At 38.0% G+C, this 24,393-nt stretch overlaps 1 protein-coding gene across 5 annotated transcripts in view; it reads right to left on the reverse strand.

Moving 5' to 3' along the window:
* Positions 1-3,879: 3,879 nt before the first annotated feature.
* Positions 3,880-24,393, reverse strand: part of LOC138761895 (ciliary microtubule inner protein 2A-like) — a 41,074-nt gene continuing 20,560 nt past the window's right edge. For 3 of the 5 annotated variants that reach the window (XM_069934852.1, XM_069934822.1, XM_069934853.1), the window contains exons 4-7: positions 22,495-22,630; positions 16,495-16,589; positions 14,898-15,006; positions 14,641-14,801 (exon numbers count right to left, since the gene is read on the reverse strand). In XM_069934852.1, the coding sequence (XP_069790953.1) occupies positions 14,656-14,801; positions 14,898-15,006; positions 16,495-16,589; positions 22,495-22,630 (486 nt within the window). In that variant the 3' untranslated portion in view covers positions 14,641-14,655. Of the gene's footprint in view, positions 4,124-13,910; positions 14,081-14,640; positions 14,802-14,897; positions 15,007-16,494; positions 16,590-22,494; positions 22,631-24,393 lie in introns of those variants that run through there. The other 2 variants (XM_069934841.1, XM_069934833.1) reach the window with 2 other exon arrangements.

The raw sequence follows: 24,393 nt of genomic DNA on the forward strand, positions 1-24,393 counted from the left end.
TTTTAGTGTTTCTATCCTAATAAGCCCAAGGTAAATTCATAAATGAGCTTAGAACTTGAATTATCTGCTGTAAAACACTGTAATGCCAGAATTGTTCTGTTCTGGCCTGGGTGCATGCTACATTTAGTTGAATACATTACTAATAGAAATGTATTTAGTACAAATTTACATAAACTATTTACTTGCATTAGAACTTTAGCCTTCAATGCTTTGGCAATTCAAATATATATTTTAAATGACATGAGAATAAATGCCTTCAGGCAGTGCATTCCAGACCCCATCCACCCTCTGAAATAAAATCTCCCTCAGACCCCTTCTAATACTTGCCCCCTATCTATCCTTGCATGTCACACTTCCTCGCCTCTCAGCTTTCTCCTCTTCAGGGAAAACAAAACCAGACTATCCACTCTCTCATAACTGAAATGCTCCAAATCAGGCAACATTCTGATGAATCCCTTTTACTGCTGCATCTGCTCAGAATGACTGAACCTAAAAGCAGTAATAGCATGGAACATGTAGAGATTAAAGAGAGGGAGGTGCTTGCTATCTTACAGCAAAAAAAGGTAGATAAATCCCACAGGCATGACATCATATTTCCTCAGACCTTGAGGGAGGTGAGTGTAGAAATTACAGGGGCCCTGGCAGAAATATATATAATGTCCTTATCCACAGGTGAGGTGCCGGAGGATTGGAGGGTAGCTCATGTTCCATTGTTTAAAAAAGACTCCAAAAGTAAACCATGAAATTACAGGCCATTGAGTCTGACATCAGTAGTACATAAGTTATTGGAGGGTATTCTGAGAGATCGAGTATACAAGTATTTGGACAAGGATGGCATGGCTTGTGGATGGTAGGTTGTGTTTAACATCTTAGTTTTTTGAGGAGGTTGCCAAGAAAGATGAAGGAAAGGCTATGGTTGTCTATATGGACTTCAGTAAGGCTTTTGACAAGATCCCACATGGGAGGCTAGTTCAGAAGGTTTAAACACTAGGTATCCATGGAGAGATTGTAAACTGGATTCTAAATTGGTTGAATGGGAGTAGTGGAAAATTGCTTCTCAGACTGGAGGCCTGTGATTAGTGGAGGACCTCGGGGATTGGTGCTAGGACCATTGTTGTTTGTTGTCTATATTAATGATCTAGATGATAATGTTGAAAATTGGATCAGCGAGTTTGCTGATGACATGAAGATTGGAGGTGTGGACAGTGAGAAAATCTTCAAAGCTTACAGAGGAATCTGGACCAACTGGAAAAATGGGCAAGAAGGTGGCAGATGGAATTTATTGCTGAGAAGTGTGAGGTATTGCATTTTGGAATGACAAACCAAGGTCGGACGTGCACAGTAAATGATAGGGCACTGAGGAGTGCAGAGGAACAAAGGGAATTCAGATACATAATTCCCGGAAAGTGGTGTCACAGGTAAACAGGATTGTGAAGAAAGCTTTTGGCATCTTGGCCTTCATAAATTTTGAGTACAGGAATTGGGAGCTATGGTGAGGTTGCACAAGACATTGGGAAGGTCAAATTTGGAATATTGTTTGCTGTTCTGGTCATCAAACTACAGGAAGGACATCAGGAAGATCTAGAGTACAGAGAAGATTTACTAGGATGTTGCTGGGTCTTCAGGAATTGAGTTACAGGGAAAGGTAAAACCGGTTATGACTATTCCTTGGAGTGTAGAAGAATGAGGGGAAACTTGATAAAGGTTTACAAAATTGAGCTATAGATAGAGTAAATGCAAATAGGCTGTTTCCACAGATTAGGAGAGATAAATACAAGAGAACAATCACTTAGGGTGAAAGGGAAAAGGTTTAGGGGGAACCTTTTCAGAGAGTGGTGGGAGTGTTGCCATCAGACTTGGTAAATGTGGGCTGACTCTTAGTTTTAAAAATAAACTGGATAGATGCATGTTTAGGAAAGGTCTGGAGAGTTATGAAATGGGTGCAATATGATATTTTTGACAGACTAGAAGGGCTGAATGACCTGTTTTCTGTGCTGTAGTGTACTATGATATATTTCAGCATACAAGTTGAAATTCAAAATCTGAAAAATTGGTGGTTGACTTGTACATCAGTTATACTTAAAACATTGGACTCCAATTCAATGTATAAGTTGCCCCTTGAAAACCCAAAATAAAACCCAATGACAAATTTTCATTGAAAAATTTATTGAACAAAACACATTTTGAATCCTTCAAAATCACTATCATCATCTGAAGCAAAGATCACGGCAAGCACATCATACTCTCATTGTTTAAACCTTCATTATATGGGTCCCAGTCTGTATCTGGTGAGGTAGCTTAAGTTTCATCATCTGTCCCACAATAAATCATCTTCTGTGCCAACAATTGCACAAGAGATGCCACTTTTTAAACGATTTTATTAGTGTCTACTTTCATTTTGTCCCATGCTTTGAATATGTAATCACACAGCACATCAAGTGATGCAACACACATTTCCCTGACTTTTGTAAACAACTTTTCTGCCTTCATCCATTTATTCCATTCCTCATGCACATGGTCTTTGAATGACTTGTTCAAGCAGATATTGAGAGTTGCAATATAGACGTCAAACCACCCAGGATAACTGCCATCTAAGTGTTTATTTTGTGCTAATCTATCTTTTTGTGCTTTCAATTAAGTGACTACAAAACATCCCAGGCTAGGAAACTTCCTTGAGACACATTGTCTACCATAGTTTTACACCATTTTTCATACATCCATCCTTTTTCATGAAAATATATAAAAATACCTGCTTGGAATTTTAGGTTTAATTTTGCATTTGAAGATTACCATGGGTATTAACTTCGTCCTGTTAGCCTTGCATGATAACACTATGGTAAATGTGGTTCTTCATGGCTTCTACTGGTTTGCACCATTTTCCCCTTTACATTTCTCTGTTCTTTTGCCTATCGTTGAAATTCATGGGGGATTTGTTCATGTTTCCAATATTTGCCAATACAAACTGGTGTCTCTGCTGGTTACGTATAATAAACTGATGAAAACTTACAACTTTATGATCAAGATCTTTTGGTAGTTTTTGAGCAATTTTTGTTTTTTACTGTTGTAATACCAGATTTTTCCTGTTCATGAAACAGTTGCACCAGCCTACTGTAGGTTCAAAATCTTTATTGAAGTCTAGGTGTGACTTTGTTTTCAAGTGACTTGTAGTAATCTCGACTGTTCACGTACCCATTCTGCAGATTTTTCTTAAAGTTTCTTCTTTCAGTCTCTTGCCAACTTCTCATATATGTCAAATTTTCTTGCATAAGCACAGTTACTGGGTTTTTTTGGCCATTTCTATCACTTTTACTTTAAAACTTGCTTCATACTTCTGACATTTTGTTGGAGCTTCCATGATAACAATCACCTCCAGCCAACGCCCAGCAGATCAATCATTGCGATTTTTGGGGATTGACTTCACGCCGACAAATGACCAACATCTCAGGCTTCACAATTTTAGGGGGTAGAGCTACACCCCATATATGATAAAAACACTTAAAACGAGACTGAAAAAAGTGGGTTGAATTATACACCAAAATATGCAGTAATTTAAACAATAGTAATGAAACAGGACCAGAAATTTTATTGGGATCTGAAGAATGGAATGCAAACAGAAAATGCTGGAAGCACTCAGCAGGTCAAGCAGAATTTGTGGAAATGGATATTTGGCTTTTATTTCATATTTCTTGCAACTGTAATTTCTTTTAGTTTCACGAAATAGAATATAAATAACATCTAAATTGTTAAGCCAAACCATCTCATGTATAAAAGCAACATTTAAAGTAAAAGATGAGTTAATGTGTGTACCTTTCAGATCAAGAGATGGGAAATAGTATTAGAACCAATGGAATAGAAGGATGAGGCAAGGTCAGAAGCCTAGAAGGTAGTTAGCACTTTTTAATGTGAACCTCCTATCAGCCCCTAGTGTATAAATTATTTGAACCATCCCTTATCAAATTCATGCCTATTTTAACAATGTCTTTTTTTCCTTACTTAAGTTACAAATGTTAATAAGGAAAACTGCTATAGATTTGTATATTGATCTTAAATCAGAGACAATGGATTTGTTTAGAAGCAATCCTGGAATTCCTTCCAAATGTTGATCCAATATCAAATCTAGATCCTGTAAAATACAAGACAAGAAAACATTAAAAAGCAGAATATTGCTGTTTATAGAATTAGTTTGTAAAGAATAAGCTAATGCATCACTTAAAATGACACAGTCAAGTCATGGGAAGAATGCCTTTTCAATGAAAATTTTGAGCAAAAGAAATTGGAGCAGCAGTAAGTCAGCGCTGCTTGAATTTGAGTTGCTATTCAATTTAGATGGTAGCTGATCCATTTCAACACCATTCCCACTCTTTTCTCCCTAGCTCTTGATTCTTTTGTAGTTCAATTACTTATAAATCGCTGCCTTGGACATATTTAGTGATTACCTCCACAGCTCTGTGGGTGGAGAATTGCCCTCATCATCTTAAATGGAATACTCATCATTGGGAAACATTCTTTCAGAGTTCCCCCTTTCAAACCTCCCATACTCCTTACACCAAGAATAGAATCTGGAACAGTATAACACAGGAACAGTCCCTTCTGCCCACCTTACTTCAGATGATTATCCTCCATTCTTCTAAACTTAAATAAATAGTCTCAATCTGCTCCAAATCTACGTGTCAACACTTCCATCCCCTGAAACATCAATACAACTGTACATTGCCTCCATTGCAAGTTGGTCATTGGTTTAATATGGAGATCAAAACTGTATACAATATTCTAGATACCATCACCTTGTAAAATGTCATCATAACTTTCTTATTTTATGTTCCATATTGCTTGTGATAAAAATGAGAAATCTATTATCACTTCAATACATTCTGCACCTGTATGCTTATCATTTGTGTTTCACACAAGAGAAACCCTAGATCCTTTCATACTACGCTGTTCAGTCACAATCAATTTAGATAATTGCATTTTTGTTCTTCCAAACTGGATAACCTACCATTTTCCTAAACTATTCCACCTGTGGGGGAGTCACGTGATGGAGTAGTGGCCGGACGGTGAACTCCAGCCCTCTCCAGAAAAGTCGGAAAAAACAAAGGAAAACACAAAGGCACAAAAATAAAAATTAAAGTAAAATGAGTATAAAGGTGGAAAGAAGGTGGCGACGAAAAAAGAAAAATCGAAACCAACGGTAAGAAGAGAGGAAGAGAAGACAACGGAAGAAGAAGGAGAAGGCCTTACCTGTTTGAAGAGGCCCGCAGTGGAGAGAGAAACCTGCTCCCTCAGGTCGGTAGAAAGTGGACTACAAAAATGGCTCGCTGAGCCGAGTAAAAGTGCGCAACCGCGCATGCGTGAGGAGTCGCGCATGCGCGATGCGCATGCAAAAAAACACACCGACGGGAGGGGTGACCAGCTGGGGAGTCAATCTCCACAGCCGGCAATGACAGCTGCAGAACAGCTGCAGCAAGAGGAGAACATAGAAGACAACGAAAACAAGAAAGAAGAGAAGAAAAGGGCAACAAAGAAACAACAGATGGCCAACCCAGAGGAAGAAGAAGAGGAAGAGGAAGAGTACAGTGAAATAGAAGAAGGAAAAGGCAAGATAAAGGATATACTTTCTCTTATTAAAGAATACATGGAGTCATTTAAAGAATGGCAAGTGCAAGAATTTAATGATTTAAGAAGAAGAATAAACAATACAGAAGAGAAAATGAATAAAATAGATATGACCTTATCAGAAATGGGAAAAAGAATGGACAAGATGGAAGAACGAGAAGCAGCAGTAGAAATGGAGGTAGAGGACTTAAAAAAGAAATTAGAGGAATCTAATAAAAAAGTTAGAGACACAAGAACTGTTAGCTCAGAAAATAGATATAATGGAAAATTATAACAGAAGAAATAACATAAAGATAGTGGGCCTTAAGGAAGATGAAGAAGGCAAGAATATGAGAGAGTTTATAAAAGATTGGATCCCTAGGATCCTAGGATGTCCAGAACTACAGCAAGAAATGGAAATAGAAAGGGCACATAGAGCAGTGTCCTTTAAACCACAACCACAACAAAAGCCAAGATCTATTTTAGTAAAATTCCTAAGATATACTACAAGAGAAAAGGTACTGGAGTAAATAATGGTAAAAGTAAGAGAGGGCAACAAGCCACTGGAGTACAAAGGGCAAAAAATCTTCATTTATCCAGATATAAGTTTTGAACTCATGAAGAAGAGAAAGGAGTTCAATACAGCAAAGGCGATTTTATGGAAGAAAGGGTATAAATTTATACTAAAGCATCCAGCGGTATTGAAAAAATTTATTCCAGGACAGCAAAACAGACTATTCTCAGATCCAGAGGAAGCACGAAAATTTGCAGAACAATTACAAAATAGACTGAGAGATGAAGACGTGTAACGAGAGTACTAAAGACTGCGAACTAAATAGACACATAAGTTTTGAACTCCTGAAGAAGAGGAAGGAGTTCAATACATCGAAAACGATCTTATGGAAAAAAACTATTCTCGGATCCAGAGGAAGCAAGGAAATTTGCAGAACAACTACAAAACAAACAGAGAGATGAAGACATGTAATAAGAGTAAAAATAACCACGATTTATATGTATGTGGGTAAAGAGGTATATGTGTGTATATGTATAATGTGCATACATGAATGTATCCATAATTAGAGGAAAATATAGATAGTATAGACAAGAATTAATAAGGGAAGGAAATGGAATAGAGGGAATAAGGAGGGAATTAAAAGAGTGACCTTTGTTACATATGAAAAGTGAAATCTTTTCTGGGGGGGGCTGGGTGGGGAGGAGTTACGGTCACTGCAAAATCAGCTGACGTTTGCGAGTGAATTCGCAAATCCAAATGGAGAGGGGAGGTGTGGTTGTCCGACAAGGGATAAAGGACAACTCAGGAGGGGGAGGGGAGATTGGGGTTAAAGAAGTTTTAAATAGGAGAATAGGGAAAATGTTTGATGTTTTAGAAATGTTGTCTTATAAAGTGCTCAAAACAAAAAAGCAGAAATGGATAAGAAGGAAAGGTAATGATGGAGAAACGGAAAGGGAAGATAAACAAAGTATAAAATGGCTATGTTGAACTATATGACTTTAAATATTAATGGAATACATAACCAAATTAAAAGGAAGAAACTGATAAATTTACTGAAAAAAGAAAAAATTGATATAGCATTTGTGCAAGAAACACATTTAACTGAATTGGAGCACAAGAAATTAAAGAGAGATTGGGTAGGACACGTAACAGCAGCATCGTATAATTCAAAAGCAAGAGGAGTAGCTATATTAATTAGTAAAAATGTGCCATTTAAAATAGAAGAGGAAATAATAGATCCAGCAGGGAGATATGTAATGATAAAATGTCAGATATATTCGGAGTTTTGGAATCTACTCAATGTATATTCACCTAACAAAGAAGATCAAAAGTTTATGCAAGATATCTTTTTGAAGATAGCAGATACGCAAGGGAACATATTAATAGGAGGGGATTTCAACCTGAATTTGGATTCAAATATGGACAAAACTGGGAAAAAAATTAACAGAAAGAACAAAGTAACCAAATTTATAATTAAATCAATGGAAGAAATGCAACTTTTGGATATATGGAGGAAACAACACCCAAAGGAAAAGGAATATTCATATTACTCGGCTAGACATAAAACATACTCAAGAATAGACCTATTTTTGTTATCAGCTCATATGCAAGATAGAGTAAGAAAAACAATATAAAGCTAGAATACTATCGGACCAGTCACCCTTAATATTGACAGTAAAGTTAGAGGACATCCCTCCAAGAATGTATAGATGGAGATTAAACCCCATGTTACTTAAAAGGCAGGATTTTAGAGAATTTAATGAAAAACAAATTAAAATGTATTTTGAAATAAATACGAAATCAGTGAAAGATAAGTTTATACTATGGGATGCAATGAAAGCATTCATTAGAGAGCAAATAATAAGTTATGTAACCAAGATGAAGAAGGACTATAATCAGGAAACAGAGCAGTTGGAAAGGGAAATAGTAAATATAGAAAAAGAGTTAGCAATGAAGGAAGATACAACTAAAAGAAGAGAATTGGCGGATAAAAAAATAAAATATGAAACACTACAAACATATAAGGTGGAGAAGAATATAATGAAGACAAAACAGAAATATTATGAACTAGGTGAAAAAACGCACAAAATCCTAGCATGGCAGCTTAAGACAGAACAAGCTAAGAAAATGGTATTGGCATCAAGGAAAAAAGACAAACAAATTACATATAATCCAAAAGAAATTAAGGAAAACTTTAGAGAATTCTATGAACAATTATACCGAACTGAAAACGAAGGGAAAGAAGGGAAAATAGATGAATTTCTGACTAAAATTGAACTACCAAAACTACAAATAGAGAAACAAAATAAATTAACTGAGCCATTTGGAATAGTAGAAATACAAGAGATAATAAAAAAATTACCAAATAATAAGACACCAGGAGAGGATGGATTCCCAATAGAATTCTACAAAACATTTAAAGACTTATTAATTCCGCCCCTCCTGGAAGTAATCAACCAGATTGATAAAACACAAAGCTAACCAGATTCATGTAAAACAGCAATAATTACAGTAATACTAAAGCAAGGGAAAGATCCACTCACACCAGCGTCATATAGACCAATATCTTTACTTAACACAGATTATAAGATAATAGCTAAACTATTAGCAAACAGATTAGCAGAGTATGTACCGAAAATGGTAAATTTAGACCAAACTGGATTTATCAAAAAAAGACGCACAACAGACAATATTTGTAAATTTATTAACTTAATTCATGCAGTCGAAGGGAATAAAGCACAACAGTAGCAGTTGCTTTAGACGCAGAGAAGGCCTTTGACAGAGTAGAATGGAATTATTTGTTCAAAGTATTGCAAAAATTCAGTTTACCGGAGAAGTATATTAATTGGATTAAAGCATTATACAAGGGACCATTAGCGAAAGTGACAGTAAATGGATATGTATCAAAGCAATTTAACTTAAGCAGGTCAACACGGCAGGGATGCCCACTATCACCTTTATTGTTTGCGTTAGCTATAGAACCACTAGCAGAACTGATAAGAACAGAAAATAATATAAAAGGAATAAAAATAAAAGACAAGGAATATAAAATCAGTTTATTTGCGGATGATGTTATAGTATACTTAACAGAGCCAGAAGTATCAATAAAAGAATTATATAAGAAATTGAAGGAATATGGAGAAGTGTCGGGTTACAAGATAAACGTAAATAAAAGTGAAGCAATGCCTATGAATAATGCGGATTTCTCAAAATTTAAGAAGGAATCACCATTTAGATGGCAAATGCAAGCAATAAGATACCTAGGTGTACAAATAAACAAAAATCTCGGCCAACTATATAAACTCAATTATTATCCACTAATGAAAAAATTACAGGACGATTTAGAGCATTGGAAAGATTTACCACTAACACTAATAGGAAGGATAAACTGTATTAAAATGAACATTTTTCCAAGGATATTATACCTATTTCAAGCATTGCCAATACAACTGACGGAGAAATTCTTCAAGGAGTTAAAGAAAATAATAAGGAAATTTTTATGGAGAGGGGGGAAACCGAGGATAGCACTAGATAAATTAACAGAATGGTATAAACAAGGAGGCTTACAACTGCCAAACTTTAAAAATTATTATAGAGCCGCACAATTAAGATACCTATCAGATTTTTATCAAACAAGGGAAAAGCCAGATTGGACGAGATTAGAATTAGATAAAATAGGGGAAAAGATACCTGAACACATATTATATAAATGGGATGAAAAATTGGTACAACATAGAACTTCTCCAGTATTACATCATCTCCTCAATATTTGGAAGATTCATGTAGAAAGAAATAAAACAAATTATCAATTACCAAAACTAATATTGATGCAAAACAAGTTACTCCCTTTTACAATAGATAACCTTTCCTTTAGAGAATGGGAAAAAAAGGGATTAAAAGAATAGAAAATTGTTTTTTAGGAAATAGATTCTTATCCTTTGAACAAATGAAAGATAAGTACAATATAACTCAAGATACAGCGCTGGCATATTATCAATTGAGATCCTACTTGAAGGATAAATTAGGAAGCAGTTTGAGTTTGCCAGAGGCAAGTAACCTTGAATATGTGATTACAGATACAATGATAATTAAAAGATTTATAACAAATATGTATATTAAACTGCAAGGAAAGGAGAATGAGGAAACAAATGGTAAAACTAAACAAAAATGGGAACAAGATTTAAATATAAAGATAAAAAAGGAAACATGGGAGAAGTTATGCTCTGGAACGATGAGAAATACAATAAATACGAGGTTACGTATGATACAATATAACTGGATACACAGGCTATACATTACACCTCAAAAGTTAAATAAATGGGACCCAACAGTATCTGATAGATGTTTTCGATGTAAAAAAGAAATGGGAACAACAATTCATGCAATCTGGACATGTGAGAAAGTAGAAAAATTTTGGGAAGATCTAAATCAGATATTAAATAAAATAACAGAAAACAATATACCAAAGAATCCAGAGATCTTCCTCCTAAGTAACATAAAAAACAAAGAATTTGGAATTGATTTGGAGGATGCACAAAAAAGATTTGTTAAGATAGCTCTAGCCGTAGCAAAAAAATGTATTATGTCAATCTGGAAATTGGAAGATAATTTGAAAATACAACAATGGTATATAGAAATGAATAAATGTATTCCATTAGAAAAAATAACATATAGTTTAAGAAATAATATTGAAATATTCGAACAAATATGGGAGCCTTACATTAAACACAATAGCGAAAACCTACCGGGGACAATCACTACCTAAGTTAACGGAAGGAAAAAGAAATGAAAAGAATTCAGTGGAATTTTTTATTGAATGACAACATTGTCTGACTGGTTTAATGTATCCTAGATTTTATACTTTAAATGGACGGGAGGGGGGAGGTAGGGAGGGTGGGATGGGAGGAGGGAGGGGAGGGGGGAGAAAATGGCACTGTATATGTATGAAAAGGAAAAAGTGTGTACCATGGTTAATATGATTTATGGTGTGAAAAATAAAAATAAAAAAAACCAACTATTCCACCTGTCAATTTTTAGGCATTTTGTGTCACTCTCATTTATCTAACATCAAACATGGCTTCATCCCTTCATCCAAATCCAAGAGATAAACATAGATTGTAAATTGTTGAGGCTCTTGTAACAATTGCCTGTCTAAATTAACCTCTTATTTTCTATTAGCTATCTAATCCCTAACCATGTAATAGATTACCTCTCAACCTTGGGTATTCTTATATTTAGTATCCTTTTTCTGTGACACCTTATAATGGTCTCCCAAGAGGCCAAATGCAGTACATGTACTTGCAACACTTGTTCCATACATTTTTAACTCTAGCAAACATGATTTGCCTTTCATGAATTCATTTCAAATCTGCTTAGATATCTTATGATTTCTACGTGCCCAGCTATTCCCTCAATCATGGATTCTGACATTTTCCCATGACATTTGACCCAGCTGAATAAAGGCTTTCCAGATTAGACTTTCCAGCTTCTGGTTGTAACCTTATAGAATGTAATACCTCAAGAGTATATTCAAATGCTACCCTTTTCAGCTCTGGTCCAGATCCCCAACACTTCCAGATGAATGTATTGTTACTTTAAATGTAACCTTTTACCATGCGTGAGCTGGATGGTTTGGCAGTGGTTGAATGGTGGGCTGCACTGGTGCTACCATAAATGCTGATAATAAATACTGAAACAGACATTATGTAATTTAAGTTTTAGATTGTCTCTGCTTGAAGCATGTAATGTACAGTGTATGACATAACTGATGATAATTTATCCAAAAGACACAATCCTCAGAAAAAGTTCCAGAATCAAGATTCCTTCTAGAAAACTACAATGATGCATTTCTGGTATTTCTGTGAAAACTCAAATCGATTCGATCCTCCCACTCACATACCACCACCAAGGTTTGCACATGGCTCAGCAGGATGTGTTACTCCAGAGGGATTTGCATTCATGGCAAAATGTCCCTCTTTTCTCCAAGTTTTTTTCTGATACTTTGCAAGAATTAAAACTACATTTAGCTGCATTTTTGTGAAAGAAAATAAAAACAATCATTTTATCCTCAAACACTACTTGCTGAATTTCATGAGTTGTTTCTTTCCAACTGTTTGATTTTCCCATAACTACTACTTGTCACTCATTCCCCAGCTCTTCATGCAAGTTCCCTATCTCATTTTGAATGATGTCATTCCTTGGAGACTACTTCGCACACTGATCTTGTTCTTTTTAAGATGCACTACGTTTACGTGCATTTAACTCTAATAAAGTTGATTAGCTGGGTGTTTGAGCTGCTGACGTTTGATGTCAAGCAGTTGCCCCAGCCTTTAATTTGCTCCGGTAAAAATGACTTTAAGGTTGAGTTGGTGTTTGGCACAGTTATCTTCCCCCACACCAACTTCCTCATATTAAGGCGAGCTCACAGCCGCATAGTGATCAGCCAGGCCCACCCTCCCTTGCCCACAGCTTGCATCCACTTTATCTCCCCACTGATCAGGCAATGGTGACAGCAGGAGTGACAACATCCACCTTCCAAGATATTCAGGCACAAGATGCGCCACGTTCCACTTCATCTCCCCTTTCTTCCTGCTGGTGTTCACAGCCGTGCTTCCCATGAGGTTTCCCAGTGACTGGAGTGACAAGGGACGGCTCCTTGCCTTGGATTTGCACCCCTTGGACTGAAGGGGCTGGCTGCGAGTTGCCTCCCCTCTTCAAGTCCAACGATGCTTGTTTAAACCAATGCGGGATTCAGCGACCATTCAGGTTGACCCACTTTATTCCCCCACAAGAGTGTTCTGTGCCCCCTGCTCTGGTCCACACCAACTGGATAACCATGCCACCGAGATGTTTATTAATATCTCCTTGCCCTGCACATGTGAGATTGCGGGCCAGATAAATTTGGATTGCAGGCCAGATTCAGCCTGTGGGCCATAGGTTAACCACCCTTGTTATAAAGCCCCTTTAATCCTACCAATTCTACGTCCATGATCTTAGTTGTTTAGGGAAAATAGCCCTTTTGCAATTTATACAAGCAAGATGTAATTTTGCATAGAAACCCTGGCCTATCCACTTTCCTCACAGCTAGAACTTTACAATCCTGTCAATACTCCCATAGATTTCCTTGAATTCCTCTTGTTTAATTAGAAGACCTGGATTAGAGACTGTATATTCTGCATACCCTTTGTGTTAATTTATTCTATATCTAATAAAGTACTTCTACTTTTCCTAACTTCCCTATAAACACCTGATCATCCACCTTAAAATTATCTGTGGACATGCCATCCAAAGTCTCCGTTCTTCTGCACTCTACTATATAGTGTATTCACAGTGCTTGTTTGTCCACCTCATTACATTTGCCCTATTGGAAATGGTCGTCTTAATGTAAAATGTATGTCATCAATTTTTTTTTTAAACACCAAGCAATTTTGGGTCTAACTTTCAATATTTCTCATTGGATTCCATATAGTAAATACTGTAGCTGAGGTCCCAGCATTGAACCTTGTACCCTACTAATAGCTACCCATTTATTACCACTCTGCTTTCTTCCTGCCAATTATTTTTTTCTATTTATGTCATTGCATTACCTTCTATACTACATCCTCTAATTTTGCACACTAATCTCAGGTGCGTGCGGGAAACACATCATATTAACCAGGTCACCGTTGTCCCCTCTACTGGCTACATTCTCTAAAAATTCTGGAAGATTTGTCAAACATGATTTCCCTTTCATAAATCCCTGCTGACTTGGATTCTGTTTCTTGATTAATCCATGTATGTCTAGATGAAAATAATTTTAGGTATCAGAATTTTTCCCTGCTTTATTAATGGAAAGTTGGATCCAAAATGGCACAGTTAGAGTAGCAGTTATTGCGCCTGCGACCCAGGTTTAAATCCAGCTCTGTCTGTGAGGAGTTTGTATGTTCTCCCCGTGTCTGCGTGGGTTTCCTCCAAGTGCTCTGATTTCTTCCCACCCTTCAAAAACGTATAGGTTTGTAGGTTAATTGGTCAGCACAGGTGAGAAGAGCCTGTTACTGTGCTGTATGTCTAAATTAAAAATTTTAAACTGATTTGATTACAGGGAAGCAAATGGTATTTGTTGACAATAAAGAGATTTGTGGATGATTATCAGTTAGGTTGAGATAATAGATTAGTCAGAGAGAATCCTATGATGGGGAAGATTAAAAGTAGTTGAAAAATTTGATCTGGGACTTCATTGTTTTCACACAAATGGCTGGGTAAATGTGGAACTCTTTAAAAACCTTTTGAGGTAGAAGAGTGGATTAATTGAAACTTTTGCATCTGAAATTGAGAAATTTTAACCAAAGCATTAAGGGAAATTGACTCAAAGTGGCTAAATGGAATTAAGAGGCAGATCAGGCATGACTGAATTACTTAACTGATAGGTTGATCAAAGGTCAAATGACCAGCTCTATTCTAATTTTATTTCATGAAGCTTGTGATTGGCCAAGAGGAGCTCATTCAATGACATCAAGCAACGTAGAATAAAATTTAGTTTTATGTGTCTGGCTAATGACCTGCATTCAGCTTCAAGTGATCAACATAACATTAACAAAAGGCAAACCCACTGTAATCTTCTGATCATTTCTTGATTTACATTGCAAAAAGCTCCTCCATATAACTTCTGTCCATTGAATGAAATTCAGTAAGTATACCTGAATTCTCAGTGAGTGTCCTATGAGAAGTCAGGAAGCAAATACATGAATGTATGATATTTGGGCTGCATACAAAGGGTGTGTATAGTGACTACACAGTAAAAAACAAAACTTACCTGGCAGGTGTCCTGCATAATTGGGAACTAATGGTTTGTTCAGATAAATTTTACTATTAGGTCGAAAATCATCTTCATGGTAACCCCTGATCTTATTTCTCACAAGGGACTGAAAGAGAAAAATAATCATAATCAGGGAAAATGTTTCAGTGTCTGACTTGCTATTGCCAGTGGATGGCAGAGGCTGCCCTTGATGGGTGCTAGTTATGAGGGACCACTGGTGTCAAAAGAAATCTACAGACAAGCAGGTATGTAAATGAACTTTCAAGAAGATGAAATATAGGCATACTAGCACTGCAAATTCATCCTATTCTGCTCCATTACCTTTGGACATCCAGGTTAGTCAAGCTTGTCTGGAGACCAATTAAGGAATCCTGGAGTCAGCAGACTTTCAGTAGGAGAGGAATAGGGGCTTTTCAATTTCAATCTGGTTTGCTGTCCAAGTGTATCTACTGTTAGGTCTGCTTTGTTCATGAATGAGTGAGTCAAACACCAGACTGAGTCGAAATCAAGGTTCTTTGTTCTTTATTGCCGGATTGTAACACTTGCAACTAACAGTGTTAGTTGGAGAAGGCGCATTCTGCCGTTATCAGCAAGTGGTGTTTTTTATATACCTTAGGATACGTACTTAGTAAATTATCATACCATGACATTGTCCAATGAATAAACTGTTGCTATCCTTCTCTGCTAGTTTCCTGCACATCAATTTGTCATCCCCACTCTTATCTTGAGAGTACAAGGTCACAACTGCATCTTGTTACGGCCCAGCACTGGGTGACTCCTTCTACATTCCCAGCTCATGATGTTTTTACCTAACACTACTCGTAAGAAACTTTGATCAGAAGTCATGGGGGCTAAGTGGTTATTGTGTTAAACTTACAAGCCTATGCTTTTAATGGTTCTGACACTTCTCAGAATAGATGGACTTTCTCCTGGACATAAAGTGATCATATCCAGAGTTTTCTCTGGTTAAATGACTGGATAATAAACTTAGCAAAGTGGCATGGCTGTATACTCATAACTTAGATGTTAATACATTTGCTCATATTGGGCACCTTAATTGTTGAGAATTTTTAGGGGGGCGAGGTTAGGATAGCAGTTACTGCAATGCCAGCAGCCCAAGTTTGAATTCAGCGCAGTCTGTAAGGAGTATGTACATTGTCCCTGTGACTGTGTGGGTTACCTCCGGGTGCTCCAGTTTCTTCCCATCCTTCAAATTGGTGTATTTGGGGGGAATGGGCTTGAGTTTGAAGAGTCTGTTACTGTGTTGTACATATAAAAGAAACTCAAACTCTAAATCTTAAATACCTCAACTCCTCCCTATGCCTCCAAGTTTATACTCCCTTTTCTTTGGAGATTACATTATGTTAGAACCACTGTCTTCTGATCAGCTGAAAAATTATAGACAATGTGCCCAATCGAGTTCCAAGATGAGGCATACACAAGATGGTGAAAGGTTTCTGCAGGTGGATAGGAATTAAGGTTGAGATTACATTGGATTAACTATGATCTTATTAAAGGCTAGATCAGGTTTGAAGGGATGCCTATGCCAAGCTGTAACTCATATGTTCAAAGATAATGTCAGAATTGCAGATACCTGTTTGCGCTGAAACTTGTCCATGGCATTCTTCACCTGTTCTTGGTAGGGATGTGCAAATTCACTAGAAGTACGTGGAATAAATCCAGCATATCCTACATCAGCAAAAAAAAGTTTTTTTAAACTGCACAGAATGTGCTGCCATTTATACTGCATGACTTCCTGTCCACCACAGAGGAGTCTTGATACTCAAGCATTTTCCTGAGGCATTCTGAACCCCAGAGGATGCTCAACTGGTGGTTATAAAAACACAAAGTTCATTGATCCCCTTCCACCCATCCTATCTTTTAAATTCCCAGCCCCCTTCTGTGAATTAATATTCCCATGCCTCTTCCCAGGTGAGATTACTTTTCCTGGTTTCCTAAGGATTATAATTCATGAATCCTCTCCTGTAGATTACAGGCTCACTCTAAAGTCTGTAATTATGGTAAGACTACACTGTATATGTTTTTTCTTAGATCATTGTAATATAACCTATGATTCGGCTTGAACGTGGAACTCAGCTATGTAATGATAAAATAAACAGTGATATTTTATTAGGGCCAAATCCTACCCAACCCCTCATCATCCCACGGGCCCTTTGTACCTTCCTCTCACCATATCCCTCAAACCCATCAATTTATCCTTTTTTACGTTCAACCTCACCTGCCATAACTTCATAGTGTCTATCCCTCTCTAAAATTATCCCTCAATTTGGTAATCTCCTGATACCCCTGCTCGTTTTTTTCATCAGAAGTACAGTTAATTGTCCTTTATGTATTTAACATAAACATAACATAACATAACAATTACAGCACGGAAACAGGCCATTAGGCCCTTCTAGTCCGCACCGAACCAAACACCCCTTTCTAGTCCCACCTCCCTGCACAATGCCCATAACCCTCCATCTTCTTCTCATCCATATACCTGTCCAACCTTTTCTTAAATAATACAATTGACTCCGCCGCCACTATTTCTCCCGGAAGATCATTCCACACGGCTACCACTCTCTGAGTAAAGAAGTTCCCCCTCATGTTACCTCTAAACCTCTGCCCTTTAATTCTTAACTCATGTCCTCTTGTTTTAATCTTTCCTCCTCTTAACGGAAATAGTCTATCCACATCCACTCTGTCTATCCCTTTCATAATCTTAAATACTTCTATCAAATCCCCTCTCAACCTTCTACGCTCCAAAGAATAAAGACCTAATCTGTCCAATCTCTCCCTATACTCTAGATGCTTAAACCCAGGTAACATTCTGGTAAACCTTCTCTGCACTCTCTCCACTCTGTTTATATCCTTCCTATAATTAGGTGACCAGAACTGCACACAGAACTCCAAATTAGGCCGCACCAACGTCTTAGACAATCTCAACGTTACCTCCCAACTCCTATATTCCATGCAATGATTGATAAAGGCCAGCATACTAAAAGCCTTCTTCACCACCCTATTCACGTGAGTTTCTACCTTCAGGGAACGATGTACCGTTACTCCTAAATCTTTCTGCTCTTCTGTATTCCTCAATGCTCTCCCATTTACCACGTATGTCCTATTCTGATTCTTCTTACCAAAATGAAGCACCTCACACTTATCAGCATTAAATTCCATCTGCCATTTTTCAGCCCACTTTTCTAAGCAGCCCAAATCCCTCTGCAATCCTTGAAAACCTTCTTCATTATCCACTATTCCACCTATCTTAGTATCGTCTGCATATTTACTAATCCAATTCACCACCCCATCATCTAGATCATTAATGTATATAACGAACAACAATGGGCCCAATACAGATCCTTGAGGCACACCACTGGTCACCGGCCTCCAACCTGACAGACAATTATCCACTACCACTCTCTGGCCTCTCCCTTTCAGCCAATGTTCAATCCATTTGACTATCTTAAAATTTATACCTAAAGACTGCACCTTCCTAACTAACCTTCCATGTGGTACCTTATCGAAGGCCTTTCTGAAGTCCATATAGACAACATCCACTGTGCTACCCTCATCCACATTCCTAGTCACCTCTTCAAAAAATTCAATCAGATTGGTCAAACATGACCTTCCTCCCACAAATCCATGTTGAGTGCTCCTGATCAGACCCTGTCTATCCAGATGTTTATAAGTACTATCTCTAAGAATTTTCTCCATTAATTTACCTACCACAGACGTCAAACTTACAGGCCGATAGTTGCCAGGCTTCCTCCTTGAACCCTTTTTAAATAACGGAACCACATGCGCAATGCGCCAATCCTCCGGCACTATCACCATATCTAATGACATTTGGAAAATTACCTTCAGAGCCTCTGCTATTTCCTCCTTCACTTCTCTCAATGTCCTGGGGAAGATCCCGTCTGGTCCCGGAGACTTATCCACCTTTATATTCTTCAAAAGCCTTAAAACTACACCTTTTGTAATCTCTATATTCCCCATATTTACCCAATTTGCTTTTTTTATCTCACATCTCCCAATATCCTTCTCCTTAGTGAATACCAAAGAAAAGAAACTGTTCAATATCTCCCCCATTTCTCTAGGCTCCACACACAGTTTTCCGCTCTGATTTTCTAAGGGACCAATTTTGTCTCTAGCTTTCCTCTTACCATTAACATATTTGTAGAACTCTTTTGGATTAGTTTTCACCCTGCTTGCCATAGTTTTCTCGTACCTTCTTTTAGCTTTCCTAATTCCTCTCTTAAGATTCCTCTTACATTCAATGCATCTTTCAAACATCTCCTTAACTCCATGCTTCTTATATCTAATGTACGCCTCCCTTTTTCTTCGAACCAAGTTTCCACTATTCCTTGAAAACCACGGCTCTCTCAAACCTTTTTCCCCTCCTTGTTCCTTCCTAAAAATAATTCCACTAATGAAAAAGTACCTCTGACCTTCCACTCACTTGAATTAAATCATATTGGACCAGAATGAAACCAAGCAATGTGATTTGGTAAGGTTTAAACATACAATGGAACCCCATTATAACGCGATGGTTCAGGTCCAAAAAATTAGATCACAATAAAAGCGGGGTCCTACTAAATTGAGATCATGAAAACAGCGTTTTCAAAAAAATAAAGAATATATGTACAAAACCTATATTTGCAATCATCTTTTTTATTTCTTACAGTCATCATTTTATTTCTTAAAAAAAGGATCAAGTGTTCATTGCCTGAGCGCAGCATGTCGTTGGAGGCGAGCGAAATCCAAAAATGCTTCTGAGCTGGAGGATTTTTATGTGGACCACATCCTGGGTCTCCAGCCAATGTAGGTTAAACTTGAGGTACTCAATGGCTTCAGACACTTTTGAGAGTGGGGGTGGAGACTCCTCCTTGTCATCCTCCTGTGGTTCAGAAACCATTGCTATAGTAACATTACGGATGATCTTGGAGTCTGTCAGATGCTCATATGTCGGGCATTCGTCATCAGCAGAGAACAACTGGTGAAAATCCTCTTTGCTAATTTCAAATGGTCTTTGTGCCTCACCCACCTCTTCATCTGTGAAGCCACTTCTTGATCATCATCATCATCCTCCTTGGTGGAGTTTTGTGATGAAGACCATTCTCCCAGCATTTTTCCACACACAAAGCACTGCTGTCTAAGTGACAAACTTCTTTAATATTCATGTTTTTCAGATAGTCTTCCAGTGTTGTTGATTCCCCTACAATTCTATGAATTAATTCATGTCTGTAATTCTACTTGAACACAAAGATGATCCCTGATCTAGGGGCTGGATCTTTGAGAGGTAAGAAACTCTGATCTTTCCATCACGGCTTAATAGGTTGGCAGCTGGCGGGTGGGCGGGATAGTTGTCAAGCAAAATAAGAGCTTTGAGTTATAGCTTTTGGTTACATAAATGAGTGCAGAGAGCAGGGACAAAAGTTATGTAAAAACAATCCTCAAAGATGACACTGGTCATCCAAGCATTGTAGTCGAATGGTGGAAACAGCAGGGTGAGCGAAATTTGCCAATCATGAGTGGTTTTAACATATGTATTCCAGTCTTGTTAACAGAAAACAACAATATCACGTAATCTTTGCATTGTTTGAACCCTTCATGTTGATGGGCATCATCTTTGCTAGACATTGTGTCATCTGGGATCATCTTGTAGCAGAGGCCTGTTTCGTCACAGTTGTGCACTTGCTCTTCGACATAGCCATCTTCTTTAAAGAGTGTTTTTAGTTCTGCTGGGTGTTCACTGGTGACAGCACTGTCGGCTGAGTGAATTTCTCCAGACACTAACACTTGAGAAATCCAATGACGGCGTTTAAAACAGTTTAGCCATCCATTGCTAGCTTTGAACAGTGAGATTTCTCCATTGATCACCTGGTCAAACTTCTCAGTTTGAGCTTTGAGAATAGTCCCAGAATTTTGGAAGGCCTTCTGAGTGCGCTTGAACGAACCACTCGTACAGGGAGTCATCAAGGCTGACATCTTTGGCTGTCTTCATACATTTGCCCTTTACTCCCGCCTCTTCTCCAACTTTCCAAAGCGACATGCATAGCTTAACTTCCTGAGATTTCCAGCCACAAAGTGTTGATTCAGGTATACCGAGGTTGCGTGCAACTTAGGTTTGACTTTCATTTTTGATCACATCATTCACAAAAAAGATTATTGTCTTCTAACAGTGTGTTCTGTTATGAGCCAAGAAGACCCATAAACCCAGCAGCAATAGATATTCACCAAGACAAATGGCTACTTAAACAAAAGTTCCTTTTAATTATCTTTAAACATGAAAAGAGAATCACACTTTAACTTATCACTATTAACTTAACTAACCTAACTTAACCTCCTTCTAATTCTAAGTCCACATTTGTCATCTATATCAATGATCTAGATGATAATGTGGTAAATTAGATCAGCAAGTTTGCAGATGACACAAGGGGAAGAGGTATTGTGGACAGTGAGGAAGATTTTCAAAAGCCAATTTCCACTGGCATCCCAGTTAATTGGCCGTGTGATGTGTCTAAGTTCAGAAAAGTTCTTTGGTTCACAGTCCAATCTCACTTCTCATTCCTCCAAGTTCACTGGTTGCAGGCAATTTTTATACTGTGCACAGAATTTTACATTTATGAATTTCACCAGGCTTTGGTGCTTGAAAGGTAAATGGTTACCACTCAGGAAGGTTCTTGACGGTTTTCAGAGAGAGATTTGTTGTTCCAGGACATCCACAACTGATCCCTTTTTAATCAGCCACTCCAGTGTTTTGCTGACGAAACTTGCCCCCTTCAGGGTTCTCCAGATGATAACCTCTTTCTTTCAGGTCACCACAGAGTTCCTTTTTGTTTCTCTTATTCCAAGTGAAACATTAGACAACCAGTCCTCTCCTCTTGCATGAATTACAAGTGTTTTGACCAGGCTGAAATAAGAACTCATCTTCCAAATGGGGTTTTCCACAAGCTTGCCTGCTTGTCCTGTTCCAGTCCCAGCTGCTGTTGCTGACTGTAACACTGTAGAAGTCTTCTCTCTCTCTCTCTCTCTCTCTCTCACACACACACATGCACACACACACACTGAGGAAAAGCCTGTTTGACTCTCTGCTTGCAAAACCACATGACCCTCTTAGAACATCTCCAGACAATCTGCAGTTCCAACAAGATCTTTCATCTGTGGCCTTTCTGCAAACAACAATCCATTTATGAAGTCTCTTGGGCACTCTCCAAAGCTCTTGCAAAGGCTGTGAGGCTGATACGTCTAGCATTAGCAGAACTCCAGTATTTCAAATAAGATCTATTTTAAAGTGTTTGTATGTGACCTACTCTAACAAACCTTTCCCAATTTATCTCCCAAAAAGATATCTATATACTCTGTCACAGTTCCATTTTGATCTAAAAACAATTTAATTCCAGAAAGAGGTAAAAAAAGGGTCCGCTGGCTGATCGTGTTTTATCCAGGTTTGCATTAAATCAAGCTCCACTGTAAATTTGAAAATTTCTCTATTGCTTTAGCTGAAATAAAACTGGTTCACATGTTCCAAGTAATATGTTTTGGTTATTATTGATTTCACACCTTTCTGTACAGCCATTCTGTCACCTACCTGAAATAGCTCTCCTCTGAAGATCAGAAGGTTGAGTGGCTAAAAGGTGCTTGTCCTTATATAGATGAGTCCATGTTTCAGGATCCACATTTGCAGCTACAGGTTTCAGTGGCCTGTTCTCATTGGCAGTCACCAGCTAGGGTAGGGAAAGACACTTCATTATGTGTAATTAATTTCACATCCATCTTAATAATGTAGAGGTTACTATGGAATGTAATTGATCACTGTGGTTTCCTGCTGCCTCTCTCCTTGTTCTACAGTTCAATATATGAGCCCAGGCATTAGATCAAATGCAAATTCTTCAAGGACTCATTAGCATGAATATAGGGAGAATGTCATCCTTGGCTGAGGAGTTTAGAACCAGAGTCCACAGTCTCAGATCAAGAGTAGGTAATTTAGGACAGAGATGAATAGAAATGTATTTACTCAAAGAGTGGTGAATCTTTAGGAACTCTACCCTGGAAGACTGGAAAAGATCAGTCATTTTACAACATTCAAAATGGAGATTGATGGGTTTCTGGATATTGGATAAAATGATTTTTTGCAATAGTATTTACTCAGAGTCAAGGAAAGTTGGAAAATAAGCAGCGAGGTCATGGGATTGATGCAGATTAAAGAGGAGGAAGTGTTTGCTGTCTTAAAGCAAATAAGGATGGATAAATCCCCAAGGCCTGACAAGAAATTCCCTTGGACCTTGAAGGAGGCCAATGTAGAAATTGCAGGGGGTCTGCCTGAAATATATAAAATATCCTCAGCCACGGGTGTGGAGCTGGTGGATTGGAGGTTAGCTCACGTTGTTCCATTGTTTAAAAAAGGTTCCAAAAATAACCATGGAAATTATAGGCCAGTGAGCCTGACATCAGTAAGATAAATTATTGGAAGGTGTTCTAAGAGATCAGATATATAAGTATTTGGATAGCCAAGGACTTATTAAGGATAGTCAACATGGCGTTTGTGCATGGTAGGTCATGTTTAGCCAATCTGATAGCATTTTGAGGAGGTTATCAGGAAAGTTGATGAAGGAAAGGTTGTGGATTTTGTCTACATGGATGTTAATAAGGCCTTTGACAAGGTCCCACATGAAAGTTTAGCCAGGAAGATTCAGACGCTTGGTATTCATGATGAGGTATTAAACTAGATTCAACGATGGCTATGCGGGATAAGCCAGAGAGTGATGGTGGATGATTGCATCTCAAATGGAGGCCTGTGACTAGTGGTGTGGCTCAGGGATTGGTTCTGGGACCATTGCTGTTTGTCATCTATATCAATGATCTGGATGATAATGTGGTAAATTAGATCAGCAAGTTTGCAGATGACACAAGGGGAGGAGGTATTGTGGACAGTGAGGAAGATTTTCAAAAGCCAATTTCCACTGGCATCCCAGTTAATTGGCCGTGTGATGTCCCTGGGATAGAAGCCATTTGTGTTGTTTCCACTGGGCCACCTTTAACTTGGACAGTGACTGCTTTTCCATTGAACACACTCATCCCTGGGGATTGGAGGGTTCTACCTTCAACTGTAAACAGGACACTTTCTGCTTTCCTTTTTCCTTTTTCCACTGGTTTAATTGGTATGCCGACATCAGCTGATGCCAGGGATATGAATATCAATCCTCAGCGTGAAATGATGTAATTTGACATCAGTATGATGACTGTTTCTTTTTCCATTGGACCCTGTCCCATTTAATTCACCAATAATTCCTGGGACAATGTGCCAGTGGAAAAGGGGCGAATGCTTGCAGAGGGATCTGGATCAGCTGGAAAAATGAGCTGAAAAATGACAGATGGAATTTAATGCGGACAAGTGTGAGGTGTTGCTTTTTGGAAGGGAAAACCAGGAAAGGCCATGCACAGTAAATGGTAGGGCACTGAGGAGTGCGGTAGAACAAAGGGATCTGGG

Source organism: Narcine bancroftii, chromosome 1 (assembly GCF_036971445.1).
Source record: "Narcine bancroftii isolate sNarBan1 chromosome 1, sNarBan1.hap1, whole genome shotgun sequence".
NCBI classification, from domain to species: domain Eukaryota; kingdom Metazoa; phylum Chordata; class Chondrichthyes; order Torpediniformes; family Narcinidae; genus Narcine; species Narcine bancroftii.